The sequence below is a fragment of the Diabrotica undecimpunctata genome, chromosome 2 (genome assembly GCF_040954645.1).
Source record: "Diabrotica undecimpunctata isolate CICGRU chromosome 2, icDiaUnde3, whole genome shotgun sequence".
In the NCBI taxonomy this organism is placed as follows: domain Eukaryota; kingdom Metazoa; phylum Arthropoda; class Insecta; order Coleoptera; family Chrysomelidae; genus Diabrotica; species Diabrotica undecimpunctata.
The window spans coordinates 33,037,682-33,060,123 of NC_092804.1; the positions used below are offsets into that span (position 1 = coordinate 33,037,682).

General features: G+C 34.2%; 1 protein-coding gene across 3 annotated transcripts in view; it reads right to left on the reverse strand.

Moving 5' to 3' along the window:
* Nucleotides 1–22,442, reverse strand: part of drpr (multiple EGF like domains draper) — a 195,353-nt gene that overhangs the window by 52,656 nt on the left and 120,255 nt on the right. For all 3 annotated transcript variants that reach the window (XM_072522576.1, XM_072522577.1, XM_072522575.1), the window contains exons 3-4: nt 13,385–13,680; nt 10,131–10,374 (exon numbers count right to left, since the gene is read on the reverse strand). In XM_072522576.1, coding sequence (XP_072378677.1) covers nt 10,131–10,374; nt 13,385–13,680 — 540 coding nt within the window. The remainder of the gene's footprint in view (nt 1–10,130; nt 10,375–13,384; nt 13,681–22,442) is intronic.

The window sequence follows — 22,442 nt, forward strand, 5'->3', positions numbered from 1 at the left end:
GAATTCTTTTAAGTTGCGGGTCTATTCGTTTCTACAAAGCCGGGAGTGCAAATTTTTTGTGTGTAGCGAAAAAGTAAAAATATGTAAGAAAAATTATATATCACAATTATATATTACATTTACATAATGTAAAAATACTGTTAGAACTTGAACGAGATACCTTACGATCTTATATATTATGACACTGATGCATTTTACAATAATATATAAGAAGTCAATGGCAAAAATGTGACAATTAGAGAATACACAAACCTGAAAGTAATTTAAAGTGGGGGAGTTCCCGGGAATTGGCTGTATACCATAATTATTAAAAAACTTTTACATTAAAGTAAAAACTTGTGTTGTAAAAGGTATACATTTAAATAAAAATAAATAAACAAATACCGAGGGGTTACAATAGTTGATTTTTGTTCAGAAAGAATGTTTTCGGTCTTATCAGACCATCTTCTTTGCTTAGTACTTACTCTATAAGCTCATCACCAACTGTCCACCCGATGCACCGTCATACAACTGACGCAATACTTCTAATACTTTACTTTTAGGTATAATCAATTAAAGCTTAGATTCTGTACCATCATTGTTCCCAAAGGTTCTATTAGCAGAAAGAGCATCAGCATTTGAATCAACTCTTCCAGCCCTGTGTTTTATTTGTTCTACTTTTCCAGCTGTTGTATTATTTTCTTGCAATTTACGGCGAATGTGGTCTACGTCGCCACCATTCCGACATCTAGGCTCGCGCCTTCTCGACATCGTGTGACGAACTACTTTTGGTACGATTTTCTCCAGACGATTATCGTTTTATTTGTTGCCTTCTTCACAGGTTCGTATTCGATAGCTCCGTGAAGATTGACTTTGGTGTTCCAAGGCAAAAGCACTTTATCTAAAACTTTCGGTCTTGCTAGTCGTACAGATTTCTGTAGTTCACTGTCTCTCAACTCAATGACGAAGGTATCTACAGCAATTTCTTCCAATATGTGGTCTGGTGCCTCTGTATAAGCCAACTGCACTATACGAGCAACATCTGCTTTAAACTCTTGCATGTGTTCACTTCCTCGTTGAATTCTACTTCTTAGTTGTACTTTGTAGACTTGCAAATGGGCATCTCCGTAGCATTTGTCTAGTCGAGTGAACAAGGTATGGTAACATTTTTCTTGACCCTTAGGAATCGATCTTCGGATATCCGCAGCATCACCTCGTAAAGCAGCAGTCATAGAAACAGCCTTTTATTGTTCTGTCAAATATGATTGGCTGTCGCAATAGCTTCAAATTGCCAAAGGTATATGGACCAAGACAACTTCCCATCAAATGGTGGCAACTTGAATCTCATATCATGTGTCGTATCGACTCTCGATGATTCTTCTTTCACCACAGGATCTAAAACTACTACATTAACTGGTGGTAGTACTTTCGTATTGGTTATCATATTCTCTAATTGTTTGATCTTCTCTTCTACCTTATCGAATGTTCAAGAAACTTCTGCAAATGTATCATTGTTCTGTCTACATAATTCTTTAATTATTTGAGAAGTCTCATCGAATCTTTAAAAACATTTTCGAATTTCTCGTAGAAATCATTTGGAAACATTTTCAGAAGTCTCTTCAATCCTTTGAGAAACATTTTCGAATTTTCCATCCATTATTTTTGTTAAAACTGCTTCTTCTACACACAGTGACACCAGTGTGACATGTTTAAATAAAACGAATAACAGCGCTTCTTATATACGAGAATACTAATACTAGAATCATCTGGAGTAGTCCACCTCTATTCTCGCTTGTATGAAGGCCTCGCTCTGTGCCTAGGCCTCACCATCTTGAAGGTTCTCGAACATGCAAGATGCAACTTTTATATGAGGTATATCGAAGTTAGGTTTTTCGTTACAATACAAAATCAGTAACATAGACAAGAACAAAGGGAGAGATAACAGTCTGAGGTCTCCTCTCAGAATAAGTTCTAATATTTCTATGACATGATATGTGCAGCTCTGCGTCTGCAATATATCTAAATAATATGATCTTTACTGAGTTCCCAACAAGAGAATAAAGTACGAACGATATATCTTTAAAAAATAAATATCTGATTTAGTAGTCTCCATTCAATTAAAATATTTTTTATTTTAATTGCTTTAACAATGTCGTCAATATTTCATCATAATTCCATCAATGCTGCGTTATATCCACAGAAACAGAATAAAAAGTTATGAAAAATTTAATTGGTAATTTATTATTTTCCACTTTATTTGTTACGTGCCATATAATGACACATTACATTTATTACAGTTTTTGGATATTCATATTATTGTATCAAGGATATTGATGAAGCAGAAAATTCAATTATCTTTATTATAGTAGTGGGTCTACTTTTAGGCGTCATAAATAACAAAACAATGCAAATACCGTACATATTAGAAAAATATGTATTATTAATATAAAGCGTATAAACAAGAACTTTTATTTTACCCAATTAACTGCGTATCAATAAAAAATACTTAGCCATAGTGATTCTGAAAAACCAGAAATCAATACTTTGTATAATGCCACCAAATATGTTGTTGATATTGTCGACAAAATGAGTTCGTCATACAGTGCAGCTAGAAATACTTGAAGATAACCTTTAGTAATATTTTATTATGAATACAAAAAGGGCACCTTAAATGAAATAGGGGTGGCGGGGGTTGGTTGACTTATTCTTTCAATAATTAATTTCTACTGATTTATTTTTTGCATACTGTTAAATTCAAGTATGTCAGATACTTCTATACGCCTTCAGGTATTGTACATACATTTTCAATTTATTCGAGTTTTCCGTAGAAAAAAATCTCCGTCTTGCAAAATAAGTCAACTAGCCCCGGGTAGGGGTTTAGTTGACTAACGGCCTGGGGTCAGTTGACTCACTATTTTCTTAGTGATATCATAAGGGTAATAATAGTGACACAATCCAAAAACAAATGAAGATTCAATTTTTCACGTTTATGTTGACCATTGACATTAAGAAAATCTAACAATTAAAAACGAAACTCAGAAATCATCATCTGAATCACAATTGAAGCATATGAAAAAAGTGATATTACTTTTATTCGTGCATTTGATGTGAGCGCATCTGCTGCAATGGGTGCATTGCACCCAGTCATTACCTCTAGTGCTATTTCGATAGGGTTCTTCACGTACTAAGCACTTAGTTTTACCCTCAGAATCCGAGGATCTAGGGTCATGATAAGCTGCAGACGTAGATGGAATCGGGCTTTCTTCCCGGAAAAAAAATTTGTGTTTCTTTTGGTTGCATGTTTTCCTTTTATTATAAACCTTTCTTTTCTTTCACATTCACCCTTTCTTCCGTGAGAGCGTCTTTTATCGAAGTATCGGTTAAAATAGTAGTTTCTCTCTTCTTCCGTGATTTTCTCGAATTTTGTCGAAGACATAGTTTTGGAAACGGCCTTATTTCTGCAGGGGAAAGCAATATCGAACTTGCAGGTTCTATTTTTCTCGATGCGACTGTGTCTGCAGACAAATTGTCGTTGATATCTGAGAAGTGTTCTAGAATTTTCGATGGATTCTCCATGATTTTAGCTTGGTCCACTGTTGAAATGTTTCTGTTGTTTTCGGTAGCGTTCCCTTCTTCATTTGCTGGTGTAGGCTTGTCTGTCACATATGATAGCAAGGAGTCACTCTCTGTGAAGATACCCTCATTCAGAGGACATATCCCTCATTTGGCGTAGCAGCTCACACAAAAAATAAAAACTAGAATCAACTGTGAGTCGATACAAAAGTCGAAGAAAGAGAAAAATCTATAGGAGTCATTATGTGGATCAACTAACTAAAGATTAAGTAATAAATTCGACTCACATCAACTAGTAAAGCGGGGTTTCTAGAATGGTTTAGTACCATTGATCATCTATAGACTATAAGAACATTATTAGAAAAGAAAACCGAATACAATATTCCCCTCCATTTGGCATCCATTAACTAAACTCCCTATGATTTATTAGTTATGTTTTTAAAAGATAGTAAAATAACCATGTGAATAATTATACATTAGTTAATAACGTAACCTTTGTCTCTAACCCAATAAATGATTAATGATGTTTATATCGATAATCTATTTACGAGTTTCAATTTGCTTGCAGAATTAAAACTAAGGGGATATGAATATACTGGAACAATAAGACAAAATCTTATATACTAAAACGCTAAGCCTTTTTCTTGTCCACCACTTTACTCAAAAACCATATTAGATAATTAAAATATTTTTTCGGAATATTATTAGTATTACGTATGAGATTGTCAAGATATACTTTTGGTACAAAAATTCACTTCCGGTTTTGAGATGACCGGAAGTTAAAATTTACTTTAAGTTTTAGACCCCACAATGTATATATGGATCGAAAGGTCTCGTCGAGACGAATCTAAATATGTACTTCCGGTTGCGATCCGACACCGGAAGTGACCCGAAACGCGCATAAAACGTCAAGATAGAGCAAATCTGACACCGGATTCGTGATCAGCATGCAAAATTAACTGCTAAATGATATCCATGTCGACATTTGATGAACTAAAAATTGCATTCCGGTTTTGAGGTCGACTTCCGGTTTCGTTTTTATTAGTCAAATCAATAGAGAATTCAACGTAGAGTTCAAAAATGTAAGTTCACGAAATTATCATTTATAGTTTTTGAGTTATTGATAAAAATATTTTTACTTCCGGTCATTGTATATATTGTATATTTTTCTCGCAAAATAAAAATTTCATTTAAAAAACTCGATGTCGAGTTGGTCCGCTAGTAGAGTTCCTAAGTGTTGCCCCTTACCGGACAACAAAGTAATGGCTACTAAACCTAGAGGTTCTGTTGATTATGTTATATGTAAAAATGATGGACTTATCTCAAGTGCATGTATAATGCTGTAGTTACGGCTGCATCAACTTGCTACGGCATCAGTCCTCAAAGTTTAGTCAAGAGTTACTCTAAGCAACAGAAGAGAATTATTAAAGTACAAAGGCCTTTGATTATTGCAAAATATAATACATTCATGAGTGACACGGATAGAATGGATGAAGATGTGGCACGACATAGAATTTTTATCAGAGGTGAAAAGTGGTATTGTCCTCTTATTACTTGGCTTCTAGACGTATGCCTACATAATGCGTGGGTACTTTATAAGAAGTATTCAAAGGAAAGAAAAAAAAACATCCAATATAGTTTTCCGCCGAGAAATAGCACAAATATATATGCGGAAATATGGAGTTCCACCTAGTCGTCCTGGTAAGCCTGCAGTAAGCAGGAATAGTCTGTCCATGACTATAGAGTGACATTAGGGTGATGACATTAGTGAGAAGGGTGTTCATCCATCTAAGAAATGAAATTTAGGACTTTGCATTGAGTGTTTTAACATTTTGCATACACAGAAGTAAATATATAATGTATATATAGGTAAGCTACCTGTGTGACCATATGGTCACAGCGTTGTTTTCTTATATTTATAAAAAAAATAATAAAAACATATTTATACGTTTATTTAGATTCATTCCATTGTCACATGTAGTTATATTTATGAAAAAATATATTTATCGATATTATGGTAGTAATTGGGTTAAGCCAGAATTGACTGTAATGAAATTTGCATTTTTTTATCTTTTCTTTTATTAACTTTATGATAGTTATGTTGAGTAGCCTCGTAAATCCTTAAAATTCTTGTTTAATTGGCGTATTGCGTGTTACAGCCTACTTATTTACAAATATTTGCGAATGGCAAAATATAAACGTTTTATGGGTTAAACAAATCGTACAATGTTTTGATTTACATTTCTACGTAACGAGTTTATTTTTATTACACTCTACAAACATTAAAAATAAATACCAGAAGTGATTGATGCCTACACGAGTAGTTCGTTTTCTAAATTTCTCTTCTATTTACTACTACAACGTCGCAATAAACCATTGGATGTTTTCAGAATTAAAATCGCCAATTTACCGGGGTATTCCCGAAGGTCATCTTTAAATATTTTTTCTAAAAAGATGTAAAATATGATTGAGATTGTAGCTCCAATCTGTCTACTGTATCTATCAAAAGGCACCCATACAAGCCTTCTCTTATACTTCTCAAATCGTGATATACATTTAGCCTCATGTAACAGCAACATAACAGTATATTTGCATGTGTGTCTTTTGTTTGCATTCAGTATCTCTCATATAAATTACGAAAATTAGAAGGGTATATCTGGTTGGGTTATTGCTGATAACATTTACTTCCTGAATTGCGAGTCTTTGGATTACTTTGCGGTGAGCTAGTTCAAATCCTATTTTGTATAAGATTTTAGTTTGCGTTTTGAAAATCTCGAAAGACAACACTTTAGTTCTCTTGAAATAGAATATAATACAATGAAAATAACACCAAAACATTTTCTACAGGAAATAACCGAGGAAAAATTCAATGTAGAATCACTGTGAAACGACTCTACAAGAGAAATGTACCAAAGGAGGCTAGTACAGAAGATACAGCTGAAACAAATAGACGACATCAAAGATAGAAACGCGAGCTGGGAGAAAATTAAAAAAAAAACATTGAAGAAGCAGCAACAGAAGCTCTAGGAAAACGCAAAGTCATACTAAACAAAAGAAACGAGCTTCTAAAACATGGAGGAGAAAGTATAACCATAGAGATGACAAAACTTATATTGCACTGCAAGATACCAGACGCAAGGAAAAAAGAATAATGACACCAATGTTCAAGAAAGAACAATTATTCTTCTTCTTCTTGTGCTACTCCTATCGGAGATTGGAAATCATCAAGGCTATCCTGACCTTGTTTACAGCTGACCTAAAGAGTTCATTAGTCGTACAGTCAAACCACTCTCTCAAATTACGCAGCCATGACATTCTTCTACGACCTAGATTCCGTTTTCCTTCTATTTTTCCTTGCATTATATTTTGAAGTAATGCGTATTTATGTCCTCTCATCAGGTGACCCAGATATTCGAGTTTTCTTCGTTTGATCGTTGACAAAATTTCCAATATAGGTCTTTTCCTATCCTTCGCATTACTTCAAAATTTGTAACTCTTTCAACCCAACTTATCTTCAGCATTCGACGGTAGCACCACATCTCGAAACTTTCAATATTTTTTATATTGTTCTGCTTGAGAGTCCAGGCCTCTACACCGTATAATAGCGTGTTAAATACGTAGCCCCTTAGCATTCTTAATCGGAGAGGGATGCTTATAACTCTGTTGCAGAAGAATTTCCTCATCTTTATGAAAGTGGCCCTGGCAATTTCGATACGTATTTTTATTTCATTGTTTTGGACTCCAGTTTCGTTTATTGAAGTACCCAAGTATTTGTAACTTGAATGCCGTTTATACTAATATGTGCTGGTTGTGTCATGTTCTTACTGAAGACCATATACTTAGTTTTTTTGATATTGATACTTATGCCATAATTGTTGCAGGCAATATTTGTAAGTAATCGTTGTAATTCTTCTACTGTTCTTGCAACTAGTACAGTGTCGTCTGCGTATCGAGTATTATTTACAACCTCTCCATTGATTACGATTCCTTTGTTTGCTTGCAAAAAGGTTTCCTGGCAGATGCTTTCACTATAAACATTAAATAGCAGCGGTGACAAAATGCATCCCTGTCGTACTCCTCTACGTATTTCTATTGCTTGTGATATCTCATTTTCTATTTTAGATTGAGGATTATTCGCAGATCTTTATTATCTATGTCCTTTGTTTCAAGAATGTCTTTCAGCTTATCATGGCGTACTCTGTCAAACGCTTTTTCAAAATCGATAAAACATGCATGTACTTCCTGATTAACGTCTAGGCATCTTTGTTTAAGAACATTCAAACCGAAGAGAGCTTCTCGAGTACCTAATCCATTTCTGAACCCCATCTGTGTATCACTAATATCTGAATCCAACTTTTGATAAACTCGGTTGTGGATGACTTTTAGAAATATATTTAGTAGATGGCTCATTAAAGATATTGTTCGACGTTCGTTCGTTGTAAACAACAATTATAGAGGTATAAATCTACTGAACACCGCACTTAAGCTTACCACAAACGTCCTAACCAACCAATCAATAAACTAACAACTTTATCACGTGAACAACAAGGATTCAGATCCGGAAGATCCAGCGTAGAGGATATTTGTACTAAGACAAATCACAGAAAAGTCCATCGAGTATAATAAACCAGCATATCTATGTTTTATAGACCTGACAAAGGCTTTCGATCGCATCTAAGTCGAAGACGTCTTACACCTACTGTATAAAAGAAACATACCAATCAATATTATACCAGTACAAAGTGGAATCAGGCAGTGTGACTCGTTAAGCCCACTTCTCTTTAATATAATAATGGATGAAATAGTACAAGCAGTACGTAAAGGTTATGGTTACAGCATGGGGAACAAAGAAATCCTTTTTTGCATAACAAATATTATGTTATGAAGACGACGCCGCATTAATCGCCGAGACAGAAGACGAGCTCCAAAGGTTAACACATATCTTCAATACAATAGTCAAGAAATACAATATGATAATATCAGCAGAAAAAAACAAAATGGATGACAACTTCTAAATACCCACTACGATGTAAAATCGAAATTGACGGGAAAATAATAAAGCAGGAAGCAAAGTTTAGATATCTGAGAATAGATATAACTCGTTACGGAGATTTTGAAGTAGTACGACAACAAAGCTTAAAAGCAAGTAAAGCGGCGGGATCTCTTAACGACAGAATCTGGAAGGACAAACACCTAAGACAAGACACAAAAACAAGAATCTATAAAGCAGCAATTAGACCTATATTAACATACACGGCGGAGACAAGACCTGACACATCTAAAACGAGACGACTACTAGAAACAACTAAGATGAAAATACTCCGACGAATATCAGGGAAAAGTCTGTTGGATGGGGAGAGAAGCGAAAACATAAGAAGAGTATGCAATATAAAAGACATAAATTGATGGGTGACAAAACGGAAACAGGAGTGAAACGAACACATTAGTAGCATGGCAGAGGATAGGATAGTACAAATAGTACGAAATAACTCACCAAATGGACGAAGAAGTATTGGCAGACCAAGAAAAAGATGGTGCGATAATTTAAACAATTTAGGAGGCTAATATTGAAGAAGAAAGTGGCTTTAAAGCCTACATACAAGAAGGAAGAAGAAGAAGAAGAAGAAGAAATACAATAAACATCCAATATTTATTCTATTAGAATAGAAAGATAAAATCAGACCAATAATTGCATACGCGGCAGAAACACGACCTGACACAGAGAGGACAAAAAGGATGTTAGAAACAGCAGAGATGAAAGCACTTAGAAAAATTGATAGTAAAACACCATGGGACAGAGCTAGAAGTACAGATATACGACGTAGATGCAAGGTGGAGAACATCAAGGACTGGGTAAAAAATAGAAGAGAATGGAACGATCATGTAAGCCGAATGACATCAAATAGAGTAGTAAAGACAGCACGAGACGGTTCCCCAATAGGAACACGACCAGTAGGAAGACCACGTAAACGATGGAACGACAACTTACTGGAGCAACATTGAAAAACGGACAGTCATATTTACATAAAAAGAAGAAGAAGAATAAACTGAAATCGGCGAGAAACAGACAATGGTTTTTTTTTTATTTTAAATATTGATGCTGAATGACATGAATAATAATGACGATTTTCCTCATATTAACCTTCTTCCAATCAGGTAAATTTGATAGACACTTCTAATAATTTTTATTTTAATTTCTCGTATATTTAGTTTTCCTCTGAATACGATGCGTTTTACTGTAAATGTATTAATAAAATTATCTACCGATAATTCATAGAATTATCTATATTATGTATAACTTTGTTAATATGTCATTAACACGAGGATAATGTTTACGGTCACTTTGAGTTACAGATAATCTGGTATTAATAAAACAATAAATTTAATAATTGTATGTAAAATGTTATTATTATCTTAATAGTATCAGTAATATATCAAACAATAACTCACTTCATTTAAATGAGAATGGAACCCTGATTATCGATAATAAAGCCGTGAGACTATTCCTGATTGAAAAGATAATAAATATAAAGGAAACGAATACAATAAAAATAAAACAGTGCATAATATAAACTTACAGTGGTCCCATATATCCAGCGTGGCACCGACACTCCCCTGATATGTGGTCGCAGTCACCATTCTCGCAACGGCATTGTTCAAGGCACTCATGTCCAAAATGATTCTTGTCGCATTTGCTTTCGCAGAATCTACCTACCCAGCCACGGGAGCAATGACAGTCTCCGTTGAAAGGATCACAAGTTGAGTTATTTTGGCATTCGCACTTGTGCTGACATTCTCTACCCCACAAGCCTTTAGGACAAGCTAAAAAAATAATAAATGAGATCAGTTCATCTGGATCATGTATATCTGGCATATCATGTATTGAATATGGAGTCAAAGCTTAACATTTACTGAATTTGCTAAAGTAGGTAGTGTAACGAGTAAAATTAGGAAAAGCTGCACCTGACGAAATTAATAACGATATAAATAGAAGTGGAGAAAAAATAACACCTGCGACAGATTTATGAAGTGTTTGAAGATATTTGGGAAACAGAAAGTATCCTTATGGATTGAAGAAAGGGACATATAATAACTATTTATAAAATATCATATCAATTACCGAGATTATGCTATACCACATATACAAAATACCATATCCAAAGTATTGCTGACTATTTCGAGAAGCAGGCTAGATGAATATTCCTCTCGGGGTTATACTAGATTCGAAACTTACCTGGAACTGGAATTAGAAAAAATAACAAACAGTGCAGTCACAACTCTTTTGAGTGTCAGACGTATATATGGGAAGAAAGTGCACTGAGTGTACACCATGGTGATCAAACCCTCAATTACCTATGCATCAAAATGCACAAAGACACTTTAAACAGCTGTAAAAACCAAACCCAGCAAGGTGCAAAGGTGTGAGGTGTGTGTTGCGTGTATTGGAGTACTACTCCAATAGCAGCTATGGAGGCTCTGCTAGACCTGCCTACCTTGAATTTGATAATACAAGAAGAGGCATAATTGACTGGCAGCCTACAGGATAAAACAATCACTGAAACTTCTCAATGAAGGGACAGGGTATCACAAGGACTGTGACGAAAGATATATTTAATGTGGAATCGGACCATATGACAAAAAGTTACATTTTTAAAAATTCATACCGGGTATCTATTCCAGACAGGAATGTATGGAGAAACAAGGAGTACCACAACCAACTGATAAAAAGATGTATCCAAGACTGGGGAGGGTGTGCAGGCAGGAATATACTCCAAAAATGCAAGAATTAGCGAAAGCTAGAAAAAGAGTAGATCCATATATAGTTGTACAGTCAAATGGTACTGAAGGCACTGGCGTGTCTGGAAGTGACCTGAACTGTGTTCAGACTAGTATGGGACTGCGTCAGAAAACTGAATAAACTGGGATACCGTAACAAGGTTGAGTTTGTCTGAATACCAGGGCACCAGGACATCGAAGGCAACAAAAAAGGAGATTAACTTGCTAAAAAAAGATCGAACAAATCAAACGGGCTAGATATGACTCTAAAAGTTCCAAAGGCAGTACGTAGATGGAACCGTAGAGGACTGGATCCCAGAAAGGATCCATGGAACATGGATCCCATGTACGATATTGGGAGAGAATCCCAAAACAAACACACGGGAACACTTTCATTGGTGGACCATGGACAAAAAGAATAAAGGAACCACTCCATATTGACAGGAATATAAGAACAGTAACAGGAATCCCCGGCACCACCAGTGAGAAAATTCCGGAATAAAATAGGCATTTACAATGGAGACCTTAACTGCAGACTGTGATAAGGAATCAGAAACTGTAAAACATGTATTATGCGATTACGAGGCGCTGGTCCGTAAAAAACAAAAACTGTATAGGTAACCAAGAGGAGATCATGGTATATTCAGGACACACCAAGCAAAAGACCTATACAAACTTCTACAGGGAACCAAAATTCTAGACTGGGTGTAGGAAACAACAATGGACCCAGAAAAAAAAACCTAGAAAACATAGGACAATACTAGCCGGATTTAAAAAAAAAGGCAAATAACCAAGTATTTAGCTGTCTTTTCAGCTACTCTTTAGATGGCTATAGACACCAAAATATGGTAAAAAACCAATAATAATAATCCGATTAAGGAGTGGATAACTCTGTAATGGAGGTTCTAAATGTGGAGGCTGGTGTATGATAAGGGAACATCCTGTCGACTACACTTTTTAATACACCTATGTAGTTCTAAACGGAACAATTATTAAGGGAACTGGAATTCGCATGCTAATTACATAGAGCTCCTCACAAACTATTGTAAATATGGATAATCTGGTTTACTCTATTCACTGAACTCCGTCTCAACTGTCTAGTAAATTATTTAATAATTAGTTTTATTCTATGTTGATCAAATTTTCAATTCGCAAGCACACGTGCTCATAGTCAATATTTGTAAAAAGTAAAAAATTATACACTTGCAGTTTATCAACCAAATAAAAACGAATCAATCAAAACAAAGGCTTAAATGTTTATTTTGGAAATTTAATAGTCATTTATAGATTGGCATTTAGAAATGGAAAGTTTTTAATGAAAATTAATAAATATACTCTTCCATTATTCATGATTCTTCTTCGTTTTTCAATTAAAGAAGTCCGAAAAACTAAGTTTATTTCGGCTATTAATTAGTTTTGGGAATAAAAATAAGTGAATAATCGCGAACTATATGATAGTTTCAAAAAAGAACTATAACGGAAATTTTATAAATATTGAGTTTACACATTTCAAAAATCAGAATGATTGAAATACTTAAGGGTTGTAGTCGAGCGCTCAAAAAACATACCCAGAAAAATAAATGAAAGCGTAAATATAGCAATAGAATGTATGTACCAGAAGTCGCTTCAAGCTTTATTTCAGAGGGAACGGTTGATTCTTCAGAAAAAGTGGTAATAAACATTTTTAGAAGCGGGAAACTATTTGCATATTTTTGGGTCCCAAAGTTAACATTCTCAGCAAAATTCAACTTGTCAGTATGAGTTTTCGTCTCTGACTACTGGAGTAAACGAAGACGAGAAGACGAAATCATAAAGAAAATATTAAAATAGAAACCGCCGAATTCTAGACTTCGAGGAACAGACCAAAGTTATGATCAGAAAACCGGTTCAGGAACGTAAAGAGATCATAAAGATAGATAGAGATGACATTCTGGCTGAGGTTCACAAGAAATACAAAATTGTCCACGCAGTGGACAGAATGCTCAGCGATACTTTTAGACTAAAGAAGATTATTTACAATTAATTATTCCTTGTACTTAATAATTCGTGTACTTACAAATATCACAGTATGGTCCGCCATATCCCGTTTCGCACTGGCAAGTATCTGGAGCTGTGCAAGTTCCATGAAGGCAGTCTTTTGAACAAATCGGTATACATTTATCGCCGGTATTACTTTTCGTGTAACCCTTGCAGCAGTCTTCAACCGGTCTAGTTTTAACCAGATTTTGAATTTTGTACACTGTCTTAAACTTAATTTTATATTTTGAGCATCTTGGAGGGAAATTCAGGCACCACACGTACTCCCTAACTTGATATGGTTGTTCTTCCGATACTCGCACTGTCACTGTATATCTGAAACAAATAAAAGATACATTTAAAACAAACAATACACGTATAATACATCGGCTATACTATGAAAAAATAAAATGGAGGCTGAAAAACATTATTAACGTTTTTACTAGAATAATCTGGAATAGTCAACCTCTATTCTCGGTTTGATGAGCGCCTTGATCGTGTCAGCCGGTCGATAAATCAGGAACATTCTGGAACAGACAGATCATCATCTCGAGATGCAACCGTTACATGGGATGTTCGTTACTCTATTATTGGTGTTGATTGAAATAAAAGTTATACAGCGACAAGTTTATACTAATGTTTATTGTCAATCTACCCATTATCCTTATCTGCAATACAGCCACCATAATGAAGTTTCTTAAGATACTATTTTGACACCAATGTCATAGGCATCATCAATATGTATATAGAGACCCTTAGCACTTATGATTCGGTCTCTGCGGAAGATCAGTCTCGTATTTTCGGTTTCTTATTTTCTTTAATTACAGTTTATAGTGTGAGTTCACCGAATTTACAATTGATCTCCATTAATTTATTATCCTCATCTTTAGAAGGTTTATCGTTTTAATATCTTCTCTAATGAGATCTTTTTACCTGCATTTCGGTCTTCATTTGGGTTTTATTAAAGTATTTCCTTTAATAAAGGGTATAAAATGCAGAATAGCAATGACTAAAAGTACTTTTATGAAAATGAAGACATTTCTTTGTAATAATCATCTCAGTAAGTAAAACTAATGAGGAAGTACTAAGGAGGGTCAACAAAGATAGAGAATTACTAAAGACTGGAACACCGGAAAATGTCTTATCTGAGACATATAGTGAGGGAAAGTCAATATAGAATACTACAACTGATCCTTAAGGGCAAAATAGAAAGCCATAGAGAAGTAGGAAGAAAACAGGTTTCTTGGTTAAAAAACATTCTTGAATGGCATCAGATATCTAATGCAGCACAATTATTCCATATGGCAGAAGATCAATAAACCTTCGCAATGGTGATCGCCAAAAGTGAAGGTGAAGAAGAAGATTCCCTTTAATGTTTTGTACATCAGGTTATGTTCACGTCGTTGGACGTGGTCGAACCATTTCTAACTTTAAATGATTATTCTTCTTTCATCTAAGTTCTTATCTAGTAATCGAGTAATCCTCTCCTTCTCGTTCTTGAATTTTCTATAATTCTACGAGATTCTCGTAATACACTTCTGAAGATGTTTCTTTACCTTTGTCTATATTTGTTAAGCACATTATCTTTCCCATATAGATCACGATAGGTAGGATTACTACCTTCAAGTATTATTTTGTAAGTTGATTATTTTATTCAGATTTAGCCATACGCCTCACTCACTCTAAGGGGAAAAATTCACTCATCTCAGATACCTACGGTATCAAAAGAATTGAGTTCTGGTGGGACTCTTTCCGTGTTATCGAGCCCTAGGTGACTTGATACGCTGGAGTATCTCCCAAAAATTTTCGTACACATCTGACGTCGCGAGGAGTGCAGCTTTCTGCATGGTCTTATAAAGATGTTCATTTAGACCAGCTGTTTTATGTTTCCTATGAGGTTTTTGGGAATAACACCAGTAGTAGATAAAATAATAGGTACAGCCTGGGTACTTTCCATTCTCCATTGTCTCCTGATTTGTATTTCTAGATCTCTGTACTTGGCGATCTTTTCGTTGTATTTAACACGCAAATTTATTGGTGTTAGGTATCGCCACATCAATAAGTGTTGTTTGCCTGGTAAGTCTATTAACTAGTATGAGATCCGGTCTATTATGTGCCACTGGTTGGTCTATGAGCACAATGCGGTGATTATTTTATTATTATTATATAACAAATGAGGGCAGAGGAGCGAGCTCCTATTATGCCCAAAAAAACACAGAAAAATATCCTTTTAAAACTAATACAAGTTATAAAGTTACAATTAAGAACATCATACAAAAATTGGAAACCGTAAATGGAAACCTTACTGGATACAATGAATGGAGAGGAAAATTAGTTTTAAAGTGTGTAAAAATTTTAATTCCTAGCTGAGAACTTTCGGCTTACAAAGCCATATCTCAGAGCTATGGTCAAGTTTCAAAAAGTACTACTATTCAAAAGAGATCCTATTTTGTGAAAATCCACAGTTTTTCCTTTTTTTTTATATAAAAGTTAGAAAGTTACAAAAACTTATTCGCAAAAACACATTAAACGGAACATTGGACTCCACAAAAAACACATTAAAAAATTTGTTTAAAACCCGATAATTTGGTTGGAGTTGAAGCGGCAGACAGAATTCTGTGAGAGGTGATTAAACAAGACATGTCTGTGAAGGAAATTTACATTTATGTGACCAAAGAAAGAAACTGCTTGCTAGATCTTGCGTAAGCATAAAGCCAAGGAGAGTATTGACAACTATGACTGAATAAATAAATTTTTCTACTTGCAATGCTTTAAGCAAGATTCATATAAATTTTTATTTCTTTTTTATTTTTAGTCTGTCAGATATAAGTTGAGATTCCATGTATATAAATAAAACTATAAACCCCGTAAGAACAACACTTTCTTTAATCGTGATTATTTAATTAAAAACATTCACTACGAACAAAGACTGGATTTGTGTTAATAACACTAACAGTTTATCAGCTGAAACAAAGAAATTATTCTCGCTTAACAGATAACGAGGAAGTATGAATAAGGATTTCATTGAAATTCTTACGCAAATAATGCTACAAAGTTCGTAATCGCTGCATCTGAGAAACTCATTTTTGCCTGCAAAATGTGTAATGAAGGTTAACTATTGATTTCTTCCGGAATTGCGGTTTTAATTTCTAACAAATTTGTTTTTATAGATTGGGTATAGTCAGGCTTTTATAGTCCTTTAGAAAAAATGTAATAAAAAATTGAGGGAGAAGGAGAACTATATAATGTGTAACAAAAAGCATCGTATGCTAAATGTATGGAAAATGCTAAAACTAAGACTCAGGAAAAAGTGGGAAAAAGTGGGCAATTTCAAGAAAAATGGCAGAAACACTCAGGTAGAATCAAAATATGTCAGATGGACAAATCATTGAAATGGTAAATAACGAATACGAGAGGGAAGCGAATTTTTAGTAGAGGAAGTAGACTACCTAAGTTCAGTAGAAGTAGTGAAAATAATTGGAAAACTAAAAGGAAACAGAGCACCAAGAATGCAAGATGCTCATAACATTGAACCGAAAGAAAGTCCCAAAGAAAATAACAGTGCAATTATTCTACATCTACAGATATTGCCTAAATAATGCACATTTTCCGAACAACTGGAAAGACTATGAAAAGTATTATAAAAAATCATCAACAACAGACTCATCAAACATGCAGAAAGAATAAGAATCATACAAGAAGACCAATTTGGATTCAGAAGAGGAAGAAATTGTGAACGTTAATCAGCAAGAGTTGTCAGCGACACACAAATCCGCTTCAATAGTAACCAAAAAACAGGAATGGCCATTCTCGACATAAAAAAAGCGTACGACAGACACGGTTTACACATTATTTAGTCAATATGTGCGATGCATATTTGACTAACAGAACATTTCACGTTTCAGCTGATCAGAAGATGTCCAAGATGCAAGAAGTTCAGGACGGGATGCTTCAGATCAGCATTTTATCTCCTATTCTATATAACATTTTTGTTTCAGATTGGACCACATATGTAAGAACAAATACGGCCCTCTCGAGGAAGATACGGCAATATACATCGTAGGAAAAGAAGACAGAGGCTTAGGCGAAATATTAGAAGACTACTTAGGAAGAATTTCGGACTACACGGAGAAATGGAAAATAAAAATCAAAACGGAGAAGACTCAATTTTTCATCTTTACCATCAACAAAACCCACCAGTAGTAGAACTAAGGATGGCATAGATGAACTTTCCCTACTGTCTATGACTACTACTTTCTCTAAAGCTTTTCCAAATTGTTTCGTCTTCAATTTTGTACTTTACTGACAATCATGATTTTTTTTTTTTTTTTTTTTTTTCGTCTTCAATTTTGTACTTTACTGACAATCATGATTTTTTTTTTTTTTTTTTTTTTTTTTGTTTTCATTCCACACATCTCGCAGTACTTCATGCTGTTTTACTGTTTGAGTCAAATGTCAAAATCGTTTAAAATCTTGATAAAACATTTACGAACCATCAGCAAATACTGCCAAAGAAATTCTACATTTTTTTTTATTTCTGTCATAAGTATTCCAGTTGAGATTCAATTTTGGACCAACTGTTAAACAAGAAGAAAAAACATCGGCCCGTGGACCAGTGTGCTGGCGCCCAGTGGGACGAATTGCTGAAAACATGGCCAAAAGTATAAATATGTGTCAATTTAGATATGAATGTGTACTATCACTATAAGGTTTTCAACCTTGCTGATTATGAGTTTGATGACAAAATTAAAAAGTTCAAAACGGCCGATCCAATATGGCGGACCATATTTCATATATTTCCGATTATTTGGACATAAATCGGTATAGCAAAGTTTTTGGCCTCGCTGATTACGACTTCGATGTTAAAGTTGTAAAATTCAAAATGGCGAAAACAATATGGCGGACAACGTTTCATAAAATTTGAATTTTTTTTTATTTAATTAATAGCTTTGGATAACTTGATCCATTCAGCCACGATAATGTATTTGACTACTTGAATTTGTTAATGATGTATTGACCTATTGCATTTGTTAACAAAAAAGTACTTTCGGCTAGAGGTAAATTAAAAATATGTTGTAAACATCAGTATCACAAGAATCAATAGATTGACAAGAAACCATACTTTCATTAGTTACATTCAGAGCCCTAACAAACTTAAAGTGAATATTTAGAACCAACAAGGGATTACATATAAGGATATGTATATATACAATATAAGGATCCTTTTAACGCTAAGTTGCCTTTTATAGCGACTTTATTATAACACAAGACAGGCAACGGCAACAACAGGAAGAAAATATATAACATAAGGATAGACAAAGGGAACAAAGCTAAATTTATACATTCACATTACATACTCCATCCTAAATTTTTCTTTTAGTTCTTTTTAAATATCCCCAATAAATTTGGTTACGCCTAATATTAATATTGTGACGATAAATATATAAAATAGAAGATTCACTCTGAGGAAGACGTATTTGTTCTTTTATCAGATTTTTCAATAGATACTTAGGTAATAGCAGTATCATTATGTATCCACCCGAACACCCAATGAATGATATCGTCAGTGTTACCATTACAACCGCAAAGTTCTGTTTCACTTAAATTAAATCTATGAAGATAGCCTTTCACAGTAGCATGATTAATAATACATCTAACAAACATTGAGTATACTCTTCTATTAGGATGACTTCTTGTAACAAAAAGGCGCAGTAGGTAAAACAGGGTGAATTTTTGTATAAAAAATTTGAATTAATTTTATGAAATTATGAATTAAATGAATCTGTGGCTCCACAAACATCCTTTTCTGAATCATCATCAGTGGCTGAAGCAATCGGACGAGGGACTAAGAGAGCTCTCGTTTCTTGTAATAAGCTTTTTCTGATAGTTTGCCTATCAGTAATAATGCTGCTGCAATTATATCGGGTCCATGGATCAGTAATCGGTAAACTTCGTTGGATATATTGTACCAAGGATATAGTTGAACAAATTACCTGGCTATTTCTGTAGTATACCTACTTCCGAAATTTTTCTACATCAATTTCTTCACCACTCCAAATTGTTGGTAAAATAATATTAACACGATGGATCAGTTCTTCGTCGATTCAGGTTATACGATCTGATATAATAGAATTTTCAAAGAATCATGGAGCTGTGTTTCCATCAATATTACTGCCAAAATCGGGTTTTGTCATTTCTATGAGGAGTCTCAATTATTTTCTTAAACCATCCTGGATTATAAGCTTTCTTTTTTGTTTCATATCTTTGTCTTCGGCTTTGTGCGCTTGCCATTTTTTGTGTGCCACTATAGTAGGATAACAAAGAACAGGAGTGGCTGATGCAGTAGAGAGAGTAGCAACACTGAAATGGAACTGGGCAGGTCACGTGGCTCGAATGACAGATAATAGATGGACAAAGCGGATACTGGAATGGAGACCAAGACATGATGCCTACCGAAGCAGAGGTCGTCCACCAACATGTTGGACTGACGATCTAAAACGTTGTCATAGGAATTGGATGCAAGAGGCACAAGATCGAAATAGATGGAAAATTATGAGGGAGATCTATGTCCAGCAGTGGATAAGCGAAGATTGAATGATGATAGTAGGATATATGTATGCAACATTCGAATTACAGAATCCATACATGAAGAATTGACAATCATAGTTTGTAATTGTGTCAATATCGTTGAACGTAGTGGATGTTGCTTCGCATAAGTAGAGGTAATGGATTTTGGCAAGAGCTATGAGTCATGCCGATGCAGTAGTTTTAGTTTACCTGTTATTTACAAGGTCATAGCTCTTGTCAAAATCCATTACCTTTAACAACGATGAGAATATTTTGTTCCAGTGATGTTCCAAAATTTCATGCGGGTTCATTTACTATGTTAGGAGTATAAAGAAACACAAATTCCGAAATAAAACGATAACTATACGATACTATCAGTTTTTAATCATTGTATAAATGTTGACACATTTCAATATTTTTCCAGGTTTTCAGGTTATTTTGAAAGTCAATTAACCTAATGCGGCCTAATACATAATTTTTCGATTAGTTGAAACGAAATTTTCGTTTTATTTTTACATTTTTTTCTTCAGAAATTGTTTAGAAACAAACTATTGTTACTATATTTTTTACAAACGTAAATCATTAAAAAACAAAGTATATACGTGGAGATTATCCATGTTTTATATTTGATATATCACTGTGGAGAAAAAGTTGGTCAACTTTTAAAGATGCACTCCTTTTACTCTAAGTTGGTCCTACGTCTGAGTAACGAAAACATGCCATGTTAAAATAACTACTCTGCAACTTGAAAATTTTGTCCTATTGTGCTGCGCTCGGCGGGCCAGTCCGGGCATGACTATGCCCAGCAGTAAACATATTATATGGTCTGTAAACTTTGATAAATTGCAGAGTTTATTTATTGCCATAATTTTGATACAGTAAAAAATTTTGACATAGGACATTTTTATTATTGTTATAGAAAACATGACACACTTTTTTAAATGTTGTACATCTATAATAAAATGTATGTTTATAAAAGATAAGATGTTTGTTAATAATATGTCAACAACCTTTAAGATTTTGCAATTATTAATATGTATCACACTAGAGAGTGTGGTAAATATTGTGAATCATTAATGTCCTTGATTTGTTTATTAATTTTACATATTTTTATCTTTACATTGTCATTTTATTGAGCATCAATTATACGAACTGAAGTGATATTCCTATAAAAATGTTTTCAGCAGCGTGTTAATCCTGGAAAGAAGAATATAAATAATATTTTATCATATCTCTGTATTGTTTGTAGTTTGTGTTTATTAATCTCAAACAATACATTTATTTAAATAGGAGAAGGCTATCATATTTATGATTTTCTTTTAACTTTATCGGAAATCGTAAGCTATTCTATTACATTTTATCAGAGTTTACTCTCTGTCACAGGTAAGTACGCTGTGTCGAACACATTATATTTTTAAACGGTATATTTTAACTGTACGATTAGTTTTCCGGGTCATCATGGTCTGGTGACCGTAAGATAAGCTCGTCAACGACATCCCTAGTTCTGAACTTCGTTTTCCATGTTTGTATAATATACCAAAATCTTTAAGTAAAAAATATGTAATTTATAAAGGAGTAAGAAGTAGATCCTAAATAGTAACTTAATCTGACTGACAGTTAAACAGGCTAAAAGTTAAAATATGAGATTTTTTAATATTTCTATTCCACATGTGGGATATAAATGAAAGTGACTTAATAATAGCTCGGATTATTTAGCTTTGTATTGCATACAATATGTATAGTTTTAAATATATGCCACTTCAAAAGTATTTCCATGGGTGACAATTCAAAACTATTTTACCCAAAACAAAGTGATAGGTCCCAAAAATAGCGATATATCCACTAGAGATTACTTTAAATTACACGTACATCTTTATATACACATCAGATCTCTTGCTACACGATTGAAGTTGGCTTCAAATGTCAGCCAGATATGCGGGCATTAATTTGTAGAAAAGCTATAAACGTCCGGTAATATTTACGCGCTGTAAGGCTAGGAGCACACACATCGAATTTTTATGATCGATAAAAGTTTGATCGAACTTTTGTCGATGATGCTATGGACGCACACTACACGACATTTATTCGATGACGTTTGTTAATCTACAAACGTTTGTTAAATGGAGTACACGAAATCGCAATAAACAACACAAAACTACGTAGCAACACGGAGCGACGTACCTTGAGCAGTGTTCAAAAACTCAAATGGTCCTCTGGTCGATCGACAAAGATTGATGTGTGTGCGCACTTTCATTTGGTACTTACACCGAAAATCTCATTTTAATTATTCTATTTTCAATTTTACAACACTATTCCTAATCCACAATTTTGCGAGCTATTGTTCGCTGGTCCTTCGAGATTTATATTTATTTTTTATCTGCCAAACGTAGGAAGTTGAGAATATAGTTGTACAAATATTTGTAATTTAAATAATCGAACCAGCTACCTCATCCTTTCCCCTACAGATAGTATAGGAATATTGACCGTGAAGGGACCATTAAACAATAAGAGAGAAGCATTTGGCACAAAGT